Raw genomic sequence first — 20,424 nt, 5'->3', positions numbered from 1 at the left:
CTAACTAAACCTAGTTAACCAAGAACTGGCTTCTTAATTCCATAAATTCAGGGGGAAAAGAAAGGAATGACTATTACAATCCCACCCTGTGCCTGCCTTTGCCCAGGAATTCCCTGATGAGACAACAGGAAGGTCTTAAGTAAAGCCAGTCCTGAGTGAGTCCTGCCAGCCTGGTTGATGCCACCAACGGGAGAGACTCTGTGGACGACAATGACCAGAGTTACTGACAGGCAGGCTCCATGCTGGGTGCCTGGTACATGGGATCTCTGATCAGCCCACAGGTCAGGTAGTAGGACTGCCATCTTACAAATAAAAAAAACCAAGGCCAAAGAGAAGTCCGTAATTTGCTCAAATTCCTACAGCTAGCGAGCAGCAGGGCTGGCGTCCGTATGGACGGATGGCTGGCTCTAAGCTGCAGGCACTGATTCCACTGCTTCTGAAGCACTGAAGAGCTTCTCGAAGAGCCTCAAACGAAAGGCACGTTCTCTCTCTCCCTCTCTCCGCCTCTCTCTCTTCCCTCCCCAACCCCCATCATCCCACAAAGTAACCACAGATCTGTTCAAAGGGCAAGCTATTGGACAATTTTGTCTAGGCTGCAAGCAGATAAACAATAAATAGGAGTCAGGAGGCCAATCTGAAGCTCCAATTGCTTCTAAGGCTTTCAAGATACAGACTTTTCACCCAATGTGATTTTTGGTGGGGAGAGGGGAAGACAATATATTTGCCTTACTTGAGGGCTTTACAACTGATACAAATCTAACTGACATCCAGACTGAACAATGAACTGAAAACTCTTTAATTCCTTAATTTTGGTGATTTCTAAGTAAGTTTCAGAGTACCCACAGTAAAGACTATAGTTTTAGATGGATTAATAGCAATCTTTTTTTAATTTTATCAAAACAAGCTTAAAGCTTATTCAGTATGTCTTTACTTTTTTTTAAGAAACATTTCCTTTTTAATTTTTTTTTTTAATGTTTATTTATTTTTGAGACAGAGAGAGACAGAGCATGAACGGGGGACGGTCAGAGAGAGGGAGACACAGAATCTGAAACAGGCTCCAGGCTCTGAGCTGTCAGCACAGAGCCCGACGTGGGGCTCGAACTCACAGACCGTGAGATCACGAACTGAGCCGAAGTCGGCCGCTTAACCGACTGAGCCACCCAGGCGCCCCTCAATATGTCTTCTTTAAATAAAACTTTTCTCACATTTCAGAAACATTCCCAGGAAGGTATGTATTTTTAAAATTCTAAAATTTTATTCTGTGGCTTACCAAATGGTTTGAGAAACAAAAAAATGACAGAGTGCATATATAAAAATAATGGTAAGATACATAAACACCCAACCATCAGCCCACAGAACAAAGGAATAAACGACTATTTTACCGTCTCCTATGCTAACAGCCCTGAGAATCAGTAAATAAACCATCAGATTGCACTAATTCTCAGAGTTTGTGCCTTAAACATGGAAGTTTGGATTTATTTCTTCATTCATTCCCGGAATCACTTTTTTTTTTTTTTTTTTTTTTTTTAAATTTTTTTTTTTTTTTCAACGTTTTTATTTATTTTTGAGACAGAGAGAGACAGAGCATGAACGGGGGAGGGGCAGAGAGAGAGGGAGACACAGAATCGGAAACAGGCTCCAGGCTCCGAGCCATCAGCCCAGAGCCTGATGCGGGGCTCGAACTCACGGACCGCGAGATCGTGACCTGGCTGAAGTCGGACGCTTAACCGACTGCGCCACCCAGGCGCCCCGCCGGAATCACTTTTTACTGGAAGTCTACCACGACCAAAAGTTGTACTTAAGTAGGAGCTAACATCAGACCAACTGGTCAAAACACCTAAACTAGGAGGCCAGGGGCACCAAGGGGACATCGATATGTAGCAGCCGGACAGATCTCCGACATGTCCACACATGCTCCTCCTCTGGTAATTGTTTTGCCATCTGCCTAGCTGCACAAGCCAGAAACCAGAGAGGGAGCTTCGAACACTCCCTCTTCCTCAAGCCTAAATTTAACCCAAATTCTGCTCCCTAAATATGTCATGAACCAGTTTCTGCCAAAATCTGAGAGAACCTTATTTCAAAGTATTGTCACTGGTTTCTTATCTGAACTACTATCATCTCCCGTGGTGCAGTTTTTGTTTCTGATTTTACTCCTGTCTGCTTGCTCTCAACAATGCCAAGAAGATGATCTTTCTAAACAATCCACCTAACCACGTTGTTATTAATCTGCTTACAACCTTTTAACAGCTCCCCACATCAAAAAGGTAAAGTATGCTTCTTAGTGCATTCAAAGGCCTTTATTTTGGGCCCTGCCTATTTTGTCAATCTTATTTCTCACCATTTCCTACATTCTCTTTGCCAAAGTTGTCATTTGCACTCCAAAGAGTCTCTGAACACTCCAAGATCTTTCACATCTCCTTGCCTTTAAATATGTCCTCCCTCCTCTGTGACATCCCTCCCTCCTTAGTCACCCGTTCATCCTTCAAACTGAGTTCACCTCAAATTATTTTTTAAAGATGTGATCATGACATTGTTTCATTTGCTTAAAAAACCCTTGTCTTTCAAATACATATACTGAAATATCTATGAATGGAATGGCGTGTGGAATTTGCTTCAGAACAAGATGGGAGGGAAGGAAATGCATAGGATTGGAAATGAAATATGTTGACTTATGTCCTCAACCAAGCTTTCACAGAACTTTGGTTATACACCATTATTATGGTTTATTATTATAAATAATGCTTTCATAGGGATGCCTGGGTGGCTCAGTCGGTTGAGCGGCTGACATCAGCTCAGGTCATGATCTCGTGGTTCATGGGTTCGAGCCCCACGTCAGGCTCTGTGCTGACAGCTCAGGGCCTGGAGCCTGCTTCGAATTCTGTGTCTTCCTCTCTCTCTGCCACCACCACCCCCCCGCCCCCGCCCCTAGCACTCTAACATGAATAAACGTTTAAAAAAATAAACAATGCTTTCATAGCATGTAGCTCACTCATCTACCAAAAATTCCCCCACTATCTTCTTCCCTTAGTGCTTCCAAAATATTTTGTACATTCAGTTGTGCATCTTTTCACAATCAACAGTAATGATCTGTTTCTGTTTGTCTTCCCTCCAGGACTGGACTCTAAATAGCCAGAGGCTTTCACTGCTTATCTCTAACAGCTACCAAGGTTCCTAGCTTATCGTGGCTGGTCAATAAATGTTTTTGCATGAATGAAGGCACAAGGAAAGTAAACATGGACAAGAGTAAAAATAATAGCTTATGTATGATTCCTTTTCCTCATTTAAACAAAGTTGAAAGAAAAGTAACATTTAGGTAGAAAACCGATGGAAGAGGGTTTGGAGGCTGTCTGCATGGTTTCTGCCATGAGTTAACTAAGAAACTGAGCCCCCTTGGGGCTCCTGGGTGGCTCAGTTGGTTGAGCGTCCAACTTCGGCTCAGGTCATGATCTCGCGGTTTGTGGGTTCGAGCCCCACGTTGGGCTCTGTGCTGACGGCTCAGAGCCTGGAGCTTGCTTCAGATTCTGTGTCTCCCTCTCTCCCTGCCCCTGCCCCCCACTCACACTCTGTCTCTCTCTCCTTCAAAAATAAATAAACATTTAAAAACAATTTTTAATATAAAAAAAAGAAACTGAGCCTCCTAAATTATTGCTGAAATTGGGTATTCAATAATAAATTTTAACAATCACTGAATTCTGTTTGCCTCTTCCATCCACCAGTAAGCACTATTTAAGCCAAACGCTACTGCTCTGTAGTAATAGCTTTATATATAGACATATATAAATACACACACATACAAACATGAAGGAAGGCAATATGAGAGTGAAGGGCAGATAGACACTTTGAATAAAACACACTTGATTTCAAATCCTCCACCTAATGCCAGCTGGATGTGTAACTTTGGTCAAGTTACTGGAACTGTTCCTATTACCCAATCTGTAAAAAACAGTGATAACGCCAACATTATAAGGCTGTGTAAAGAAAATAATATATACTAAGTACTGACACACAGATACTATCTATTGAAGGTTTACTATCACCTATTTTTATTGTTACCAACTTGTTAACAAATCTCCAACTAAATAATCTCTCTTGAACTAAAAAAGCTTAAATTAAAAAATATTTTTTTAAGTTGTCCAAATTGGCTTCATAACAATCAAACCACAAATACAGTCATAAATATTTTCCCCCTGAAAAGTGAGCTTTATTAACAACAAACCTCACCAAACGAACTTAATTCCATCTTGTGACAGAAATGCAAATTGACTCCGGGGTCATTAGAAAATAGGTCTGATGGGCTTGAAAGCATTTTGCACATATTAGCACCTGAGCTCTTTCCTTGCAATACTAATCCAAATGCACATCATTACACATATGCCACCAGACCAAAAGAGTTTAATAAGCATTAGTTAAGAACTAACCAATCTAATGACGTATTAACATTCAGCGTTTATACAAGCAGTTGCATATTGTAGAAAATAGTATTCTGAATACAACTTTATCTTAGTGAAAACATCTTTGGCCTTGAGAACATAAAAACAACTAAACTGGAGAGAACACAGCTATATATATTACTACTCCACACTCATTGTCATAAAATACTTTTATTAAAGTCATGGTCTGCACAAAGTAAAATTTCCAATTTTATAATCAACATGTTAAAAACGACGACATACTTTCATGTAACCAAACTAGTTTAAAGGGTTCTAGGCTTAAATTATTTGCTCGAGTTTTCTTAGTTTAGCTACTTTTAAACTGCTTAGAATAACTGAAAGCATGCATTTTATTAAAATGTATACGAGAAAAGAAGCATCATATAGGTTTATGTTAGAAAATAAACTCTCCGGCCAACCGTCCAGTTTTTGGCAGGAAGGATCCCATGCTCCAGAGGCGTATTAGTTGTTTCCTTTGAAGTTACTATAAAAGACAGACAGACCCAAGTATGCTTGTTTTCCAAAGGAACACATAATGTTGCCATCACTTATTAATTTTGTTACACCTTTTATGACCGAATTAAGCATTTTTGCCTGAGCTTTAAAATTTAGACTTTAATATTTAGGGTAGTAAATTGTGCAAATTCACTACCCACTCTGACAACATGGAACTAACATAAGGGTAAACATACAGATCAAGGAAACAGAGTTAAGAGTCCAAAAATTAATCCCTCACATTTACAATTATTTTTCAATAAGAGGGCCGGAAACATTCCATGGGGAAAGGAGAGTCTTTTCAGCAAATGGTGCTGGGACAACTGAATATCCATATGCCAAAGAATGAAGTTAGCTTCTTATCTACCTCACACCATCAACCAAAATAAACTCAAAATGGACCTAAGGCCTAAAGATAAGAACCAAAGCTATAAAACTTTCTTAAAAGGAGACACAGGTGTAAATCTTCATAACCTTGGATTAGGCAACAGTTTCTTAAATATGACACCAAAAGCTTAAGCAACAAATAATATATATAATCGGACTTCATCAAAATTTAAGACTTTTGTTCATCCAAGGACACTATCGAGAAAGTGGAGGCTATTGGCAGAATGGGAGAAAACATTTGTAAATGATAGATCTTATAAGAGATTTGTATCTAGAATATATAAAGAATTCTTTCAACTCAATAGTAAAAAGGCAACTCAATTTAAAAATGGGCAAGGCATCAGGGCACCTGGGTGGGTCCGTTAAGTGTCTGACTTCGGCTCAGGTCATGATCTCACGGTTCCTGAGTTCGGGCTCCGCGTCAGGCTCTGTGCTGACAGCTCGGGGCCTGGAGCCTGCTTCAGATTCTGTGTCTCCATCTCTCCGCCCCTCCCTGGCTCATGCTCTCTCTCTCTCAAAAATAAATAAACATTAAAAAACATTTTTTTTTTCAATGGGCAAGGTAGACATCTCTCCAAAGAACACGTACAAATAGCTAATAAGACCATGAAAAACCGTTCGACATCATTAGCCATCAGGGAAATGTAAATCAAAACTACAACAGGATATTGCTTCACATCCACAATGATGGCTATGATTTAAAAAAAAAAAAAAAAAGACACTATTAACAAGTGCTACAAAGGGTATGGAGACACTGGAACCCTCATACACTGCTGGTGGAAAAAAAAAGTGCAGCCACTTTGGAAAACAGTCTGGCAGTTCCCTAAAAGGTTAAACATAAGAGTTACCATATGACCCAGGAATTCCACTCATATATATACACACACACACACACACACACACACACACACACACACACACACCCAAGAGAAATGAAAACATATGTCCACAAAAGTTTGCATGCAAATGTTAATATTACAGATAAAACAGCCGAAAAAGTAGAAACTTACAAATGGACTAAAACTTACACCCAGACAATGGAGTATTCTTCAGTTATAAGAAGGAATGAAGCACTGACACGTGCCACAACATGAACGTTGGAAACATTATGCTAAGTGAAAGAAACCAGTCTCAAAGACGATGCATTATAGGATTCCATTTACATGAAATATCCATAATATGCAAAGCTATCCAGGCAGAAAGGAGATGAGGGGTTGCATAGATTTGGGAGAGACAGGGAGAAAGGGTTGATGGGAATGATAGCTAAAGGGTATGGAGTTTCTCCTTGGGTAACAAAAATTTTTTTAAATTAGATGATGGCTGCACAAGTTAGCGAATACACTAAAAACCAGTGGGGCGCCTGGGTGGCGCAGTCGGTTGAGCGTCCGACTTCAGCCAGGTCACGATCTCGCGGTCCGGGAGTTCGAGCCCCGCGTCGGGCTCTGGGCTGATGGCTCGGAGCCTGGAGCCTGTTTCCGATTCTGTGTCTCCCTCTCTCTCTGCCCCTCCCCCGTTCATGCTCTGTCTCTCTCTGTCCCAAAAATAAATAAACGTTGAAAAAAAAAAAAAAATTTTAAAAACCAGTGAAGTGCACTTTAAATGGGTGAAACTGTATGACATGTGTTACGTGATGTTATATGTGTTAAAGCTGTTACCAAACAAAGTTTATTTTAACACATATGTTGAATCTAGGATTAGAAAGGAATACCTAGCTCCTGGTCATCTTCTACCTAACTGTTCTAATTAAAAGACATGGGATATGTCAACAAGACCTAAAGAATGACTTCTTGTTGATCACGTTAATGTAAGAGGCACCCAGAGAATATTTTGCTTCCTGCAGCTGTTGTAAGGCAGTGCCTGACTCATGATCACCAGATCTTCTCCAACTTTCCCTATTGTACGAACTGATGTTTAACAAAATAGCATCTTGACTATGCAGCTGCAAAGTGAAACTCTGGGAGGCTGAAGACCACTGCAAAGAAATAAGGGATGTCTGGCAGCTGTCTTGGATTAAAGGAGAACTGAAAACCAATTTGGTTAACAAGTCGATGACTCAACATTCCATCTCTCAGAGACCCAGAAAACTCAGTACCACCATATCTAACCTAACCAGAACCAAGTAAGAACCACTAGCTTTCGGGAGGGAAGAAATATTATTAACACCTTAGATATGGCATGGTACCCACAGACTTTCAGCTATAGTCTTTATATATTCAACAAGTATTTATTTCATACCTATCTGCGTTGGGCTTAATGGAGAAGATACATAAATGGCCAAGATGCAGTGGATAGTTATTGTACTCAGGAAACAGATCATCAAATTTAAAAGCCATCTTAACATCTAGACTGCAAAGACGAGATAAAGAGGTCATCCTGGCCTCAAAGGCAGCTCTACTGTGACAAAGGACATTTATGTCTATATACGCTATTATGACGATGTAAATAATGAGAATTGCTACTTCATCATCATTTTATTTTTTATTTATTTGTTTTATTTATTTTGAGACAGAGAACGAGCACACAAGCAGGGGAGGGGCAGAGAGACAGAGAGAGAGGGAGAGTGAGAATCCCAAGCAGGCCCCACACTGTCATTGCAGAGCCTGACGCGAGGCTCAATTCCACGAACAATGAGATCATGACTTTAGCCGAAATCAACAGACGCTTAACCGACTGAGCCACCCAGGTGTCCCCATCATCATTTTAAATGAGACCTTCAGAGCCAAGAAATCTGCCAAGATGGAAACTAAAGACTTTATAAAGCTGTTTATTAAGCTCTTAGATCCAATGACTTACTGGAATTTTTGAAGAGTATTTAGTTTCTGGTCATGTTCTTTGACCCATAAAGTGATGAACAAATATCACAGCGATTCATAGATACTACCATCTCTCACCATGTTATGAAAAGCATTAAAGTGGACTGCTAAAAATGGCATCTGTGCATTCTCTATCGTGGAGAAAATCAGGCCATAGTTTCTCTATACGCTTACCACAAAGCTCTTGTCAATCGTAAACTTCTGAAATCAATTTAGGTTTTAAGAGAAAATGCAGCACTGGGAGGCAGAAACAAGAGAAATGCTAATTAATTCTAAAGCATCCAATTGGTTTGATTCTGAAGCCAATAGTAAATTACATTTTTAACATGACCACACTTTGAAGGGAAAAGAGACGATGGTGTGGAAGGGAGGAAAAATGAGTCAAGAAGTGCCTGCGTAATAGAGAAGACAAAAGACACAAGCAAAAACAAAAACAAAGACGTCACCATCTCTAAATCCAATTTAAAAGCAATCAAACCATTTCATTATAGTAAAATAAGGAGATTAGGTAACGTGTGTGTGTTCTTTGTATTCTTTGAGCTTGGATGTGACATTCTATTTTAAAAGGAAAACAATAAATTATCACTATGTTCTTAAAATACATATTTATATACATATATAAAATACACAAAAATACACAACAATAGCAGTTTGTGTCCATCCTTAAGAAACCCAGGGCCTAAAAGAAAGAGAACTGTAAGGTTTTTAATGAAAATTTTACAAGTCTGGACTCCGTAATACAATGTAAGAATCTAGTATACTATGTCAATCATTACTAAAGCAACTCCTGTTTTTTTGTTTGGTTTGGTGTTATGACATCCTCGGAGGGATGAACTTCCTAGAAGAGCAATAAAGGCAAGAGACAGTGATAGAATGCAGCTAAAGGTCATACCAACGCTATGCATTTCACTCCTGAGAAAACGAGTTTAAGTGCAAAGAGAAGTCAAGGAGAAAACCAAGAGGGCTTTTCTCCTGAATCTTTCATCTGGTCCTCTTCCCCTCGTCAAGCACGATGAACCCAACTCCTTACTTTCTCCAGCCTTGCCTCCGGGTTGCCTGGTCTTGCAGAAGAAAATCTGGCAGTGATATTTAAAAATGGCATTTTCATCCTAAATGCTGCATCTTACATACAAACTTCAGACTCCCAACCTCAGCGGGCCCCTCAAGGCAGCGAGGCAATCTATCCTTTGAGTTCTTAAGCTTCCCGCCCTGGTCCCTCCCTGTAAGACTAAGGTTTTTCAACCCTTCGTCTCTCTTCTTCAGCTTTCCACCCAACCTCTGCAGGTCCTTCCGTATCAGCAGGTAAATTTGCTACACAAAGAAAATAGCTCCCAACATTCGTTTTTTTTAAACATGCTATTTATTTAAAGGTTTTATTTTTAAGTAATCTCTACACCCAACGTGGGGCTTGAACTCACAACCCGAAGATCAAGAGTAGCAAGCTCCACCAACTGAGCCAGTCAGGTGCTCTGCTCCCAACATTCTAAAGCTTTTTTTACTGCCTCTGCCTCAGAGAAGGGGCCTCACCGAACAGCCCTCCACTGCTGCCCTGGACCTCATTCCCGTCCCCTTCTCTGGAACTGCTCCATCTGGTAGCCCTTCCCTTATCTTGAGTCTCTCTGTCCAACGGTTTGTGTCCTGCACCTGTAAGCCTATAAATATATGCTCAACACACTTTCACCATCCAGCCAAACATCAAAAGCTGTACTCCTGCCTCTTTTGTCCATTCACCGACCAAAATGGCCATTTATAGGAACTGCTTCACCTACTTCACTTCCACCAACTTCTCAATCCATTACAGCTCATCTCTTCCATCTCCACACCACTGGCCCATGCTTTACTGAAACTACTGTAATTAAGATACCAATGAATCTCCTAACTTCTCAATGAAACAGCTCCTCTCCCTCTTCTAAGCGACTGACACTTCCAGGAATTCTTTTCATCTTTAACAGTGTTAAAAACACTCTCTAAAGATTTTCCTCCTCCTTCTCTTCCCAAAACCTCCGGATTTTCATGGCCTCTTCTCTATCTACTTCTTATAAGAATACCCAAAGGATCCATATTCGACACTCTTATTCTACAAGCACTCTCTGAGGAGGGCGCCTGGGTGGCTGAGTCAGTTGGATGTCTGACTCTTGATTTTGGTTCTGGTCATGATCTCGCAGTTTGTGGGATCGAGCCCCACATCGGGCTGTGCACTGACAGCGCAGGGCCTGCTTGGAATTCTCTCTCTCCTCTATCTCTGCCCCTCCCCTGCACACGTGCACACGCACTCTCTCTCAAAATAAACGTTAAAAAAAAAAAAAAAAAAGTACTCTGTGAGGGACCACCACCCATTTCCATGTGTATCTATATGCCGTTGTCCCAAATATCTTCCTGTAGCCACAAACTCTCTCAAAAGCACCAAGTTCGTATCATCAACTGCCTAGGAGAAACATCCACCAGATTGTCCCCAGCAAGCAACTCAAACTTCTAACAGGTCCTAAATCATGATCTTCCCACCAAATCTCCTCCTGCTTTCAGGTAATAGTATGACCAGGCACCCAATTCCCCAAGGTAGAAACCTTAGGGTCGTCCATGAATTCTCTTCCTCCCTCAGATCCCCACCCCTATTCCGTCACCAAACTTCTCTCGTTTCATTTACTTCCTAAACTCTCTTGAATCCAGTTCCCTCTTTCTGTCCCCATTCCTACGAAGGTACTTAGGATCTTCTTATCTCATAAACGAACCATTTCAACTACTCTCTACCGCTAGTCTCTCCCTCACCATATTCTTATTCTGTATAACTACCAAAATTATCTTGCTGAAATAAATTCAAACTTCAAACAGGCCACCATATTTTTCCCTGTCAGACTGGCAAAAACTAAAACAGAAAATAATACCCTGTGCTGGTCATTTGTTTAGGGAAATGGACATTCTCATAAACTTGGTGGGGGAGTTATTATTAGGCAAAATATTGAGATACTATCACCAGACTTATAAATGTGTATACCCTTTGATCTCGCAATTCTATTTCTAGAAATTTGTTCTATCAAATTAACCAGAAAGTATACAAAGATATGTCTCCCTCCCACTCATGCCCTTCTTCACCTGGTAAAACTAGAGCTCATCCACGAGTTCAAAGGTCAGCAATTCCCTCTTGTGTCCACAGCAACTTAGTCACACCTCTGCATCACAGTGCAACCTATCTTTCTCTCCTGTAGTAAACTGTAAGCTAAGAACAATGGTTTTCGGTGTTTCTTTATCACCTATCCATATCTGCACTACTTACAGCCACGTCTAACACACGGTAAGGGGCCCCAATGCACGTGTTGAATGAAGGCATTTTCTTCCTCTTCACACAAAGAAGTAGGATTTCTAAAATCTGGAACTTTTAAAAGGTATGTCCTAAAATGCTGGTGGACTCCAATATATGCTTACATTAAATTCCTGTATTATAACAGGTATTCAAGCAAAGCAAATAGTCTTGTGAATTTATATAAGCAAATAGTCTGTGAGTCTTTTTTTGTTTGAAGTTTAGTTCCTAAAGGCATGAGTATCCCCATACTGGGTCAGAACTGTGGTCTGTCCAGCTGAGGATTTTCTCTCTGAAAATGGTACCAAGAAATATGTTGTAAGACATAGCTATCCTTCCCGACGTTAGGTTAAAAATGTACAACTGTGTTCTAAAATACCTGACTTTTCTTCAATAACCTACCATGAGTCCATCATACTTGAAATCATGTTTTGGAATCATTTAATGTTTCGATACTACACCAGAGCTCTCTTCCATGCTATCTGTTATATAAATAGCATTTTACATGTAAGTAGAGTAAGTACATAAGTAGCACTCTACATCCATATACAAGAATGTAAGGAGTTTGGTTACGCATGTTTTTCCAAGTTGAACTCCTTTTAAAAAGTTTCAAGAGGATTCCTAACCCTAATAAAGGCTTCTAACAGCCTAATCCCATCCTTCATGATTTCAGAAAGTTCAGTTCTACTCCTTTCCGTCCTTGTCTTTCTAGACTGAAGAAATCTCATCTTTCTATTGTGTCCTTACAGAGAAACGACTCTTTACTCTGCACTATTTCACTTCTCTTCATTTTGAGTTATGTTACAGGATCTAAACTGAAACAACAATGTAGTTAGGTCTATGAGATTTACTTTAATTTTATAGAAGTCAAGAGAATTTCACCCCTGATGTAAATTAGGAAAGACAGCCTTCAAAATACCTTTGACAATCACTGTACCCCAAGACTTACAGGAAATCATAAGGTAGTCCTCACAGTTGCTTTTGTCATCATCTTGCTGGTCCACAGGGATCCCATTGGCATCTATGACTGCTTCAGAGCCACAATCTGCTACCAGTACTTCTTCTGAAACGACATCCGTTGTCAGAGGATCGGTGACAATTTCTGCTTCTACTACATTGTCATGAACGACATGTTCAACATGTCCAACATCAGACACATGTATGGATTCACTCGTCAAGACATGTTCTGGCATAGACATTGAGGCTGAAGTAATGTCGGAAGCCAAAACATCATCTGGGACCGTGCAATGTGCTAAAGAAACTTCTTCGGTTACATCTGAGTCCAGCACTTGCTCTGGAATGATGACCGTTTCAGATACATCTGCTTCTTCCATGATATCGGGGCAGTGAACATCTTCTATAACAACATCCTCAATAACATCTTGGATAACAACAGAGTCTGGGTCATCAGGAACAAAGTTATGCACAGTTATGTCTGAATCCACAACATCTGAAACAAAAACAGTCTCTTGTACTTCCACAACAATTTGATCACCATCCATGTGTGTAGCATCAGCTCCTTAAAAAAAAAAAAAAAATTAAAACCACAAATTTCAGGTAGGTGTGCAAGTCTACCTCAAATAATGTAAATGTTATTCGATTTCTAGCAGTAAAACAGACTAGTTCCACAGTTTTCTCAAACATTAATGTAGATTAAAGAAGAGGGAATCTATTTTTGAATCATATCAGAACAGAAATTTTTAATACATGAACTTTTATTCTCACCCCAAATCAAGTTAAGATAAGGAAATACAGAAAAACTAAGCAACCGAGCCAGTCACACACAAAAAAATTCATGAAAGTCAAATTCTAGGCTCACTAAAGTTAAGCTCATATACACAGGTACTTAAGGGAAGATTATAAAACCAAGTGATGGAACTTCTGGTGGCAAATACACCATTTTCCTTGATTATATGAGTTTTTCATTTCTTTTTCCTTCTTGCTCTCTTTCTCCTCAATATTTTTTCTTCTTTCCATCTCTCACAAGTATTTTTTAATCCACTTTTTCCCCTTTCTCCCCCTCTGTTCTGGAATAATATCTCACCAATAACCTCTATTTATGACTATGGAAATTTAGAAATTATCCTCTGAATCTAGGATATAAAAGGATTGGGGCATAAATGAAAAAGACGGCTAAAAGGCCACAGTTAAGAAGAAAAGACAACTGGTTAAGGAATCTCTGTGGACAGATGAAATGCACACAAGCGCAGGTGCTCTGGAGTGATGGAGGCCAAGGTCGACTGGAGTGGTGCCTGCCCCCACTTCACCAGGGTATTCCAGCTCTATCCAGCCTCCTCCTGTCCCCCCCCGCCCCATACCCTAACTCCCCAGGCAGCTCCTCAGAATATAAGAAACCTTACTCTGCAGTTAAGGAATGAAGGTAGAAGGTTGAATCAATTGAAGCCCAGTGAGGTTAAATGACTTCACCAAGATCACACCGTTTGCACAGATTATGGTGCTCAATAAATATTACTCTGAATGAATGCCACAAATGGGAATCGAAAACAGATATCCTTGCCAGAAACTAACATAAGATAAAAGAAAACAAATCCAGTATCTTGGATCCTAGTGTAGGGAAAAGCAAAGTTTTATCAAAGTCTTACCTAAAACACCATTCTGTCGACTAGTGCTTCTGGATGGGACTCAGACCAGGCTGAGTCCAAGCAGCTGTCTAACTCAATGACTGTGTGTCACTGGCCAGGCCCTCAAAGACACATGGCTTTGTTCAACCAACACAAATGACCGGCCAGGGCCAAAAATACCATTAAAAATGTAAGAAATCTTAAAGCCAGTTAATATCCATTTTAATCACATCTAAAAATAATAAAACAAATATGTCTGCTTTAATTTCTATAGCACTTCTACAAAATGTTCCATACTCATTTGTTTCCCATATTTTCAATATTAGCACCAGCAACAGATCACTGTAACCTCCATTTTGCAGACATGAGGATGAAAGCATTTAGTGGCAAGAAGACTGGTTACAAAATCTAAATCAGAGAACAGAGTTTGGACACTGATTTGTTTTGTGACCTTGGGCAAGTCATTTAACCTCTGACTTTTGGTTTCCTCATCAATAAAATGAGGACAGTAGTATCTGGCATGCATACCTCACAGGACTGTTGTGATGATCAAATGGGAATGTATGGGAAGTGTTCTGAAAAACTGTAATGAGAGGTTTCATTATTATTAGGACATGAAAACGGAGGCCCTGACTGATTAAGTGACTTGCTCAAAGGTAAACAAACACCCTAAGTGTTACCAACCAGGGCTAAAATGGAACAGCCCTTCAATCCACCACTTAGCCCATGACCCAGGCTTGTCTGTGGCAAGATTAAGCCAGTAGAGAGTGTACATTTTTCTCCAAAGAGCCTAGTCTCTCTTTAAAGCACATTAATTATACTTCATGTTCTAATGAAGAATTATACCTCTGCATTGATCATTATCAAAGTGAAGTTACCAAATGTGAACTCAAAGACTATCCCAGGTTGTTAAGAGAAATACATATACCCCTGCTGGATTTAGAGACTTAAGAAAAGTTAAAGATTTAAAATCATTAATATTTAATTTCCTGATAAAGTTAATCACTATTTCTTTAACATACTGCAATACGATCAAGTCCAACGGAAAACCGGTCAACGTTTTATTTATAAGGGTAGCTAGCTAGTGTGATATAAAACCATTTTACATTGTAAAACCTAGCAAAATCACTTTACAATGTTATATAGTTGGAATCATGGGTAATCTGAAACTGTGAATACATTTTTTTATAGTATTAGAACTTCATGAATTTATTATTCCTTACAGTTTGGAGCGTGAGGTAAGACTGTCTTCCTGAAGCAAAGGGCTCCTTTTGTCCCCTTTTGAGAGACAGGGTTGTAAAAGTAGGAAAGGGTCACAATGCGCAGGGCCTAAGGTTTATACGTTACCTGCTGGGTCATGAACGGAAAATGGAGAAATGACACAATCCACATGTTATCTTATGATGAGTGTTTTAACTGGTGGGCTAGACAAAAGAGACTAAGGGTAAGGAAAACAAAAGTTACCGCAAACTAAGAATGAGATGACGGAGCCTGTCCATGTGGCAGAAAGTAGAAGGAAGAGATGTAAGCAAGGGAGAAATAATAGGACTCAGTGCTGGAAATAGGCAAGAGATTAACTGAAGAGGACACTGACGTTTTGAGACCGCTGCTGTCAAAGACAAGAATAGGAGTGTTGGTTATGAGGGAACCAGGTTTTTAACGAGGGACATAAGAATGTGCTCCCCTTAACCAACGGAGGCCAAAAAGATACAGGACAAAAAGATACGTAAGTGTGAATATCAACTTAAGAGTCTAGCAATCCGTCCACTTGATAGCCAACTCTGAATGTGGTAGTTGGAAGCGGAACAACCCGAGTTATACCTGTTGCATCAAAAAACGAGTTTGGCTCTTGTGGTTGTAATTCAAGTCCATCTTCATCCATGGCCTTTGATTCTCATCAGTCACAGCTCCTAAAGCAGAAAAAAAGGAAACCAAGCATGACTTTTTTTGTATCATGTATTAAAAATTTCACTGTGATTTATTTCTGAAGCACTCGAAATTATGTGAGAGATGAACATCTATCAAAAATGTCTCTCTCTAGGGGGGCCTGGGTGGCGCAGTCGGTTAAGCGTCCGACTTCAGCCAGGTCACGATCTCGCGGTCCGGGAGTTCGAGCCCCGCGTCAGGCTCTGGGCTGATGGCTCAGAGCCTGGAGCCTGTTTCCGATTCTGTGTCTCCCTCTCTCTCTGCCCCTCCCCCGTTCATGCTCTGTCTCTCTCTGTCCCAAAAATAAATAAACGTTGAAAAAAAAAAAATGTCTGTCTCTAAAACAAAAGGGAACTAACTTAACTGCTGTCCAGTGACATATGGGCATCTGTAGGACAAGGCAAGGCAGATGAACAAGTCGGCCGCGCCTAGTTTTTTTAACTGAGATACTCCTTACATACATCAAGTATGTAAATCCTGATGAATTCTTACACATGCATAAACCTGTATAATCACTACACAACCCAGACCAAGATCTGGAACATTTCCAGTACCCCAACACTCTCGTCTCCTCTCAGTCCATATATACACCCCATATTCCCACAAGGGTAAAGAGGTTTATTAAAGTTCAACCAAAACACACTCTACAGCTTACTGAGGGGAAATTTCTGCACGATTTTCATACTGCTTCTCTATATTTAATGTAGTCTATCTTTCAACCAGTACATTAAACCACCGTAAATATCCAAAACGCGTAACTGTAGTAATAAACAGCCTTTGGGAATTCTGCCTAACTTACATTGACCTCTCTCTTTTTTTTAAGTTTATTTATTGACTTTGCGAGACACAGAGAGAGAGACAGCATGAGTGGAGGGAGGGAAAGAGAAAGAGGGAGAGAAAGAATCCCAACCAGCTCCACACTATTAGCGCAGAGCCCCACTCGGGGCTTGATCTCACGAACCTCGAGATCATGACCTAAGCAGAAATCAGGACTCGGTGGCTTAACCAACTGAGCCACCCAGGCGCCCCCTACATTGACCTCCCTTAACTGACCGTCCAATCTAGGTAAGTAAATTTCCACAGTGTATTTATACTCTCCTGGCCAGAGTTGACTGGCACTAGCTACAAAATGGTAAAAATAAGTTCATCTTTGAGCACCATAAAATCAAAGTCCTATCCCTGAGAATCTGAAACCATGAGCAAGGGTCAATCAGTCTTCTCCCCACTGCCATCACCCACCCTTGCTGTAACACAGGAGCTTGAGAAAGGCCATTTCCAACTACTGCTTAGACTAGTGAGATCACATTTACAAATAAAAAATAAATAGAATCCAGTGAATGCCCTGAGAAACAAAGTAGAAGGACCAGGGAGGGGAAGTTTACCAAAAGCTTTTTAGCTCCTGGTTCTAGACTTTTCTGAAGTACAGCTACAGGACCTTGTCTGCCTGGGGTTTTTGCAAGACATCCCAGTAATCTTAATGTTCCCTTTTCTACTTAAGCCCAAACCTACAACAATAAAAAACTTAACCAATTAAAGAATACGCTCTCTAGCACTAATCGCTAATCAGGGATTGTGGTTTACTCATGTTCTAAGTATTACAGAAACCTCCTCCCCCACTGATTTCCTTATCTCTCTACTTTCTCTTTCTAATCTGCCTAAATGGTACTATTAGCCATCTTTCTTTTACCTTTATCATTTTTCACTGATGATGTAAGTGGTGAAAACTTCTTACTAAAATTTCAAATAACAGAAACAAGAGCCCTTTTTCTTTATTTTATTTAAGTGTATTTATTTTAGTAATCTCTACACCCAACGTGGGGCTCAAACTCATGACCCCAAGATCAAGAGTCGCATGCTCTTCCAACGGAGCCAGCCAGATGCTCCAAGAGTCATTTTTCTAAAGCATCAGCTAGATGACGTCATTCCTTGGTTCAAAAATGTTTAATGGCTCCCTGCTGCTTCCAAATAAAGTTCACACTCTTGCCATCTTCTAAATTCCATACCTAAACAATCTTTCCCTCATTCTGTCCCCTACCTTCCCTTCAAGTACCTCGCATGCGCGCACACACACACGCACACACACACACACACACACACTTCAGCCAAACAAAAATGTCCAGTGTCCTCATAAGACCCCAACTCTACACTGAGCTCAGGGTTTCTTCTACCTAGAACACCTTTCCCCCAAATCCTTTCCCCCACAAAAAAAGAAAAAGCTGAGGGGCACCTGGATGGGTTAAGCGTCCAGCTTCAGCTCAGGTCATGATCACATGGGTGGTGGGTTTGAGCCCCGCATCTGGCTCCACACTGACAGCTCAGAGCCTGGAGCCTGCCATAGATTCTGGGTCTCCCCCTCTCTCTGCCCCTCCCTCACTCGCACTCAGTCTTTCTCTGCCTCTTGAAAATAAACATTAAAAAAAGGTTTTTTTTTTTTTAAAAGAAAAAGCTGAAAATAATCTTTCCCTCCTCTGAATTTCTCCGGCACTTTTACCATTTTTCTCTGATTTTACCTGTTTGCCATAACTATTTACTTATATAGATCTTATTTTCAGACGCTAAACTTACATATAAATATTTCTTATTTATATACCCATTAGAAACTCAAATAACATTAATGTAATAAATTAATTTTCAACATATCAACTCTGAGAACCTTTCTATTCATTTTCAAGGAAGGACATGTTTCATGTTATTTATTCAAAATGCTTCAAATTAAAAAGAACAACAGGGGCGCCTAGGTGGCTCAGTTGGTCAAGCATCCGACTTCGGCTCAGGTCACGATCTCACAGTTCGTGGGTTCGGGCCCTGTGTCCGGCTCTGTGCTGATAGCTCAGAGCCCGGAGCCTGCTTCAGATTCTGTGTCCCCCTCTCTCTCTACTCCTCCCCTGCCCAGTCTCTCTCTCAAAAATAAGCAAACATTAAAAACAAATTTCTTGAAAACAACAAAACAATTTTCAACTCTGAAAAATGGAAACTTGTACATGCTTTGAAAAAGTTGTCAACTGCTCTCTCCCCATTAAAATCACCCCGGCCATAATGCTTTCTCTTCTTCCCAATTTAATAATGTAATTACAAAATGATAAACTGTAAATTAATCTTCTAAACATAACGCTATACTACTACTCGAAATTAATCCAATTAAGAGGGCAATAAACAGCATTTGTTAAGGTATTAAGGGCCCTCCTACCAATTTCCCTACATAAACCCAACCCCATCAGCTCTAAGGATTCTCAAGCTGCACACGAACTCCTGTGCTGGGTATTCATCCTCCTGGGCTTTTCTCTCAGAGTCTGACAGATAATCAGTCCCCCAGGTTCTGAAGTTCTCTCCTTCCTCAGTGTTCTTTCCACCTTCCCGGCCACCGGCTACTCTGCCTGCTGGCTCCTCACCGCAGCCTGGCCCAGCCCTCTGCCTTCCACTTTTATGCCACCGTCTCAACTACCATTTACACAGAGGTGAGTCCTCAAGTCCACATACTAAGGGCAGCACCTAACACTCCCACCAGACCCTCTGCGGACTATTTTCACCAGGATAGGACCCTGCTTTCTCCTGACATGACCGCTATGGCCTTTTCCTTCCTCCCTGCTTAAATTCAGTCAGGTTGTCAGACCTTCATTTCTTCTCCACAACCTCTCAGGAATCTGTGCCTTTTTATTCCCACTGTCACCACTCACTCTCAGCTTCCTATTTCCCGATCCCACCCCCCCCAGGGGATGAAAGCCCTGCTTTGTATCAGGGCACTCCCTTACTCAGAAAGCTTCGCACTTCCCCCATATGAAAGGTGCTCTAAAATACTAACCCTAGCTACCACAACAGACTTATGCGCTATTTATTCCCATCATTTTATATTATATCCGTTTCTCTTTAAGTTTACTTATGTTGAGAGAGAGAGAGAGAGAGAGAGAGAGAGAGAGAGAGAGAGAGCGCCCGCACCCTCCCCCCACCAAAAGAGCTGTGGAGGGGCAGAAGGAGGAAGAGAGAATCTCAAGCAAGCTCCACACGCTGTCAGAAGGGAGCCTGATGTGGTTCTCGAACCCACAAACCCGAGCTGAAGTCAAGAGCCGGACGATCAACCGACTGAACCACCCAGGCGCCCCTCCATTTATTTTCTAACAGATACTCTGGCCCAAATGGAGGGTAATCCACTCACCTTATTTTGACTTAGGTGAGCAGTAATTGTTAAAACAGTTTTGACTGCTTCATTTTCCTTCTATTTTGTCATTACAAAAACTCCAATGAGGAAAAAACGTGTTTTTACTTCTAAGCAGAGATGACTGTCCTTCAACTGTGTAACCCCTATGTGGTTAGAAGTAATTCTCTCTGACAACCAGAATGAAACCAATGTTCTTAGAACAGAACCTACTCACAAGAGTTCTCAGGACTGTGATAAAGTCTGAGAGTAGGGAACAGGCACAAATAATGTAACTGAAATTGTTCCTACCTTTGCTGCAAGAACCAAGCCCAGAGATCACTTGAATTTGGAGAATTCAAACCAG

At 40.7% G+C, this 20,424-nt stretch overlaps 1 protein-coding gene across 3 annotated transcripts in view; it reads right to left on the bottom strand.

Moving 5' to 3' along the window:
* ZFX (zinc finger protein X-linked) overlaps nucleotides 1–20,424 on the bottom strand; it is a 56,283-nt gene that overhangs the window by 16,684 nt on the left and 19,175 nt on the right. For all 3 annotated transcript variants that reach the window (XM_030304902.1, XM_030304905.1, XM_030304903.1), the window contains exons 2-3: nucleotides 15,824–15,912; nucleotides 12,370–12,939 (exon numbers count right to left, since the gene is read on the bottom strand). In XM_030304902.1, the coding sequence (XP_030160762.1) occupies nucleotides 12,370–12,939; nucleotides 15,824–15,884 (631 nt within the window). In that variant the 5' untranslated portion in view covers nucleotides 15,885–15,912. The remainder of the gene's footprint in view (nucleotides 1–12,369; nucleotides 12,940–15,823; nucleotides 15,913–20,424) is intronic.

The sequence above is a fragment of the Lynx canadensis genome, chromosome X, assembly GCF_007474595.2.
Source record: "Lynx canadensis isolate LIC74 chromosome X, mLynCan4.pri.v2, whole genome shotgun sequence".
Classification (NCBI taxonomy): Eukaryota; Metazoa; Chordata; class Mammalia; order Carnivora; family Felidae; genus Lynx; species Lynx canadensis.
Note: the sequence above shows the minus strand (reverse complement) of the source record. Positions and strands in the feature narration are given on the sequence as shown.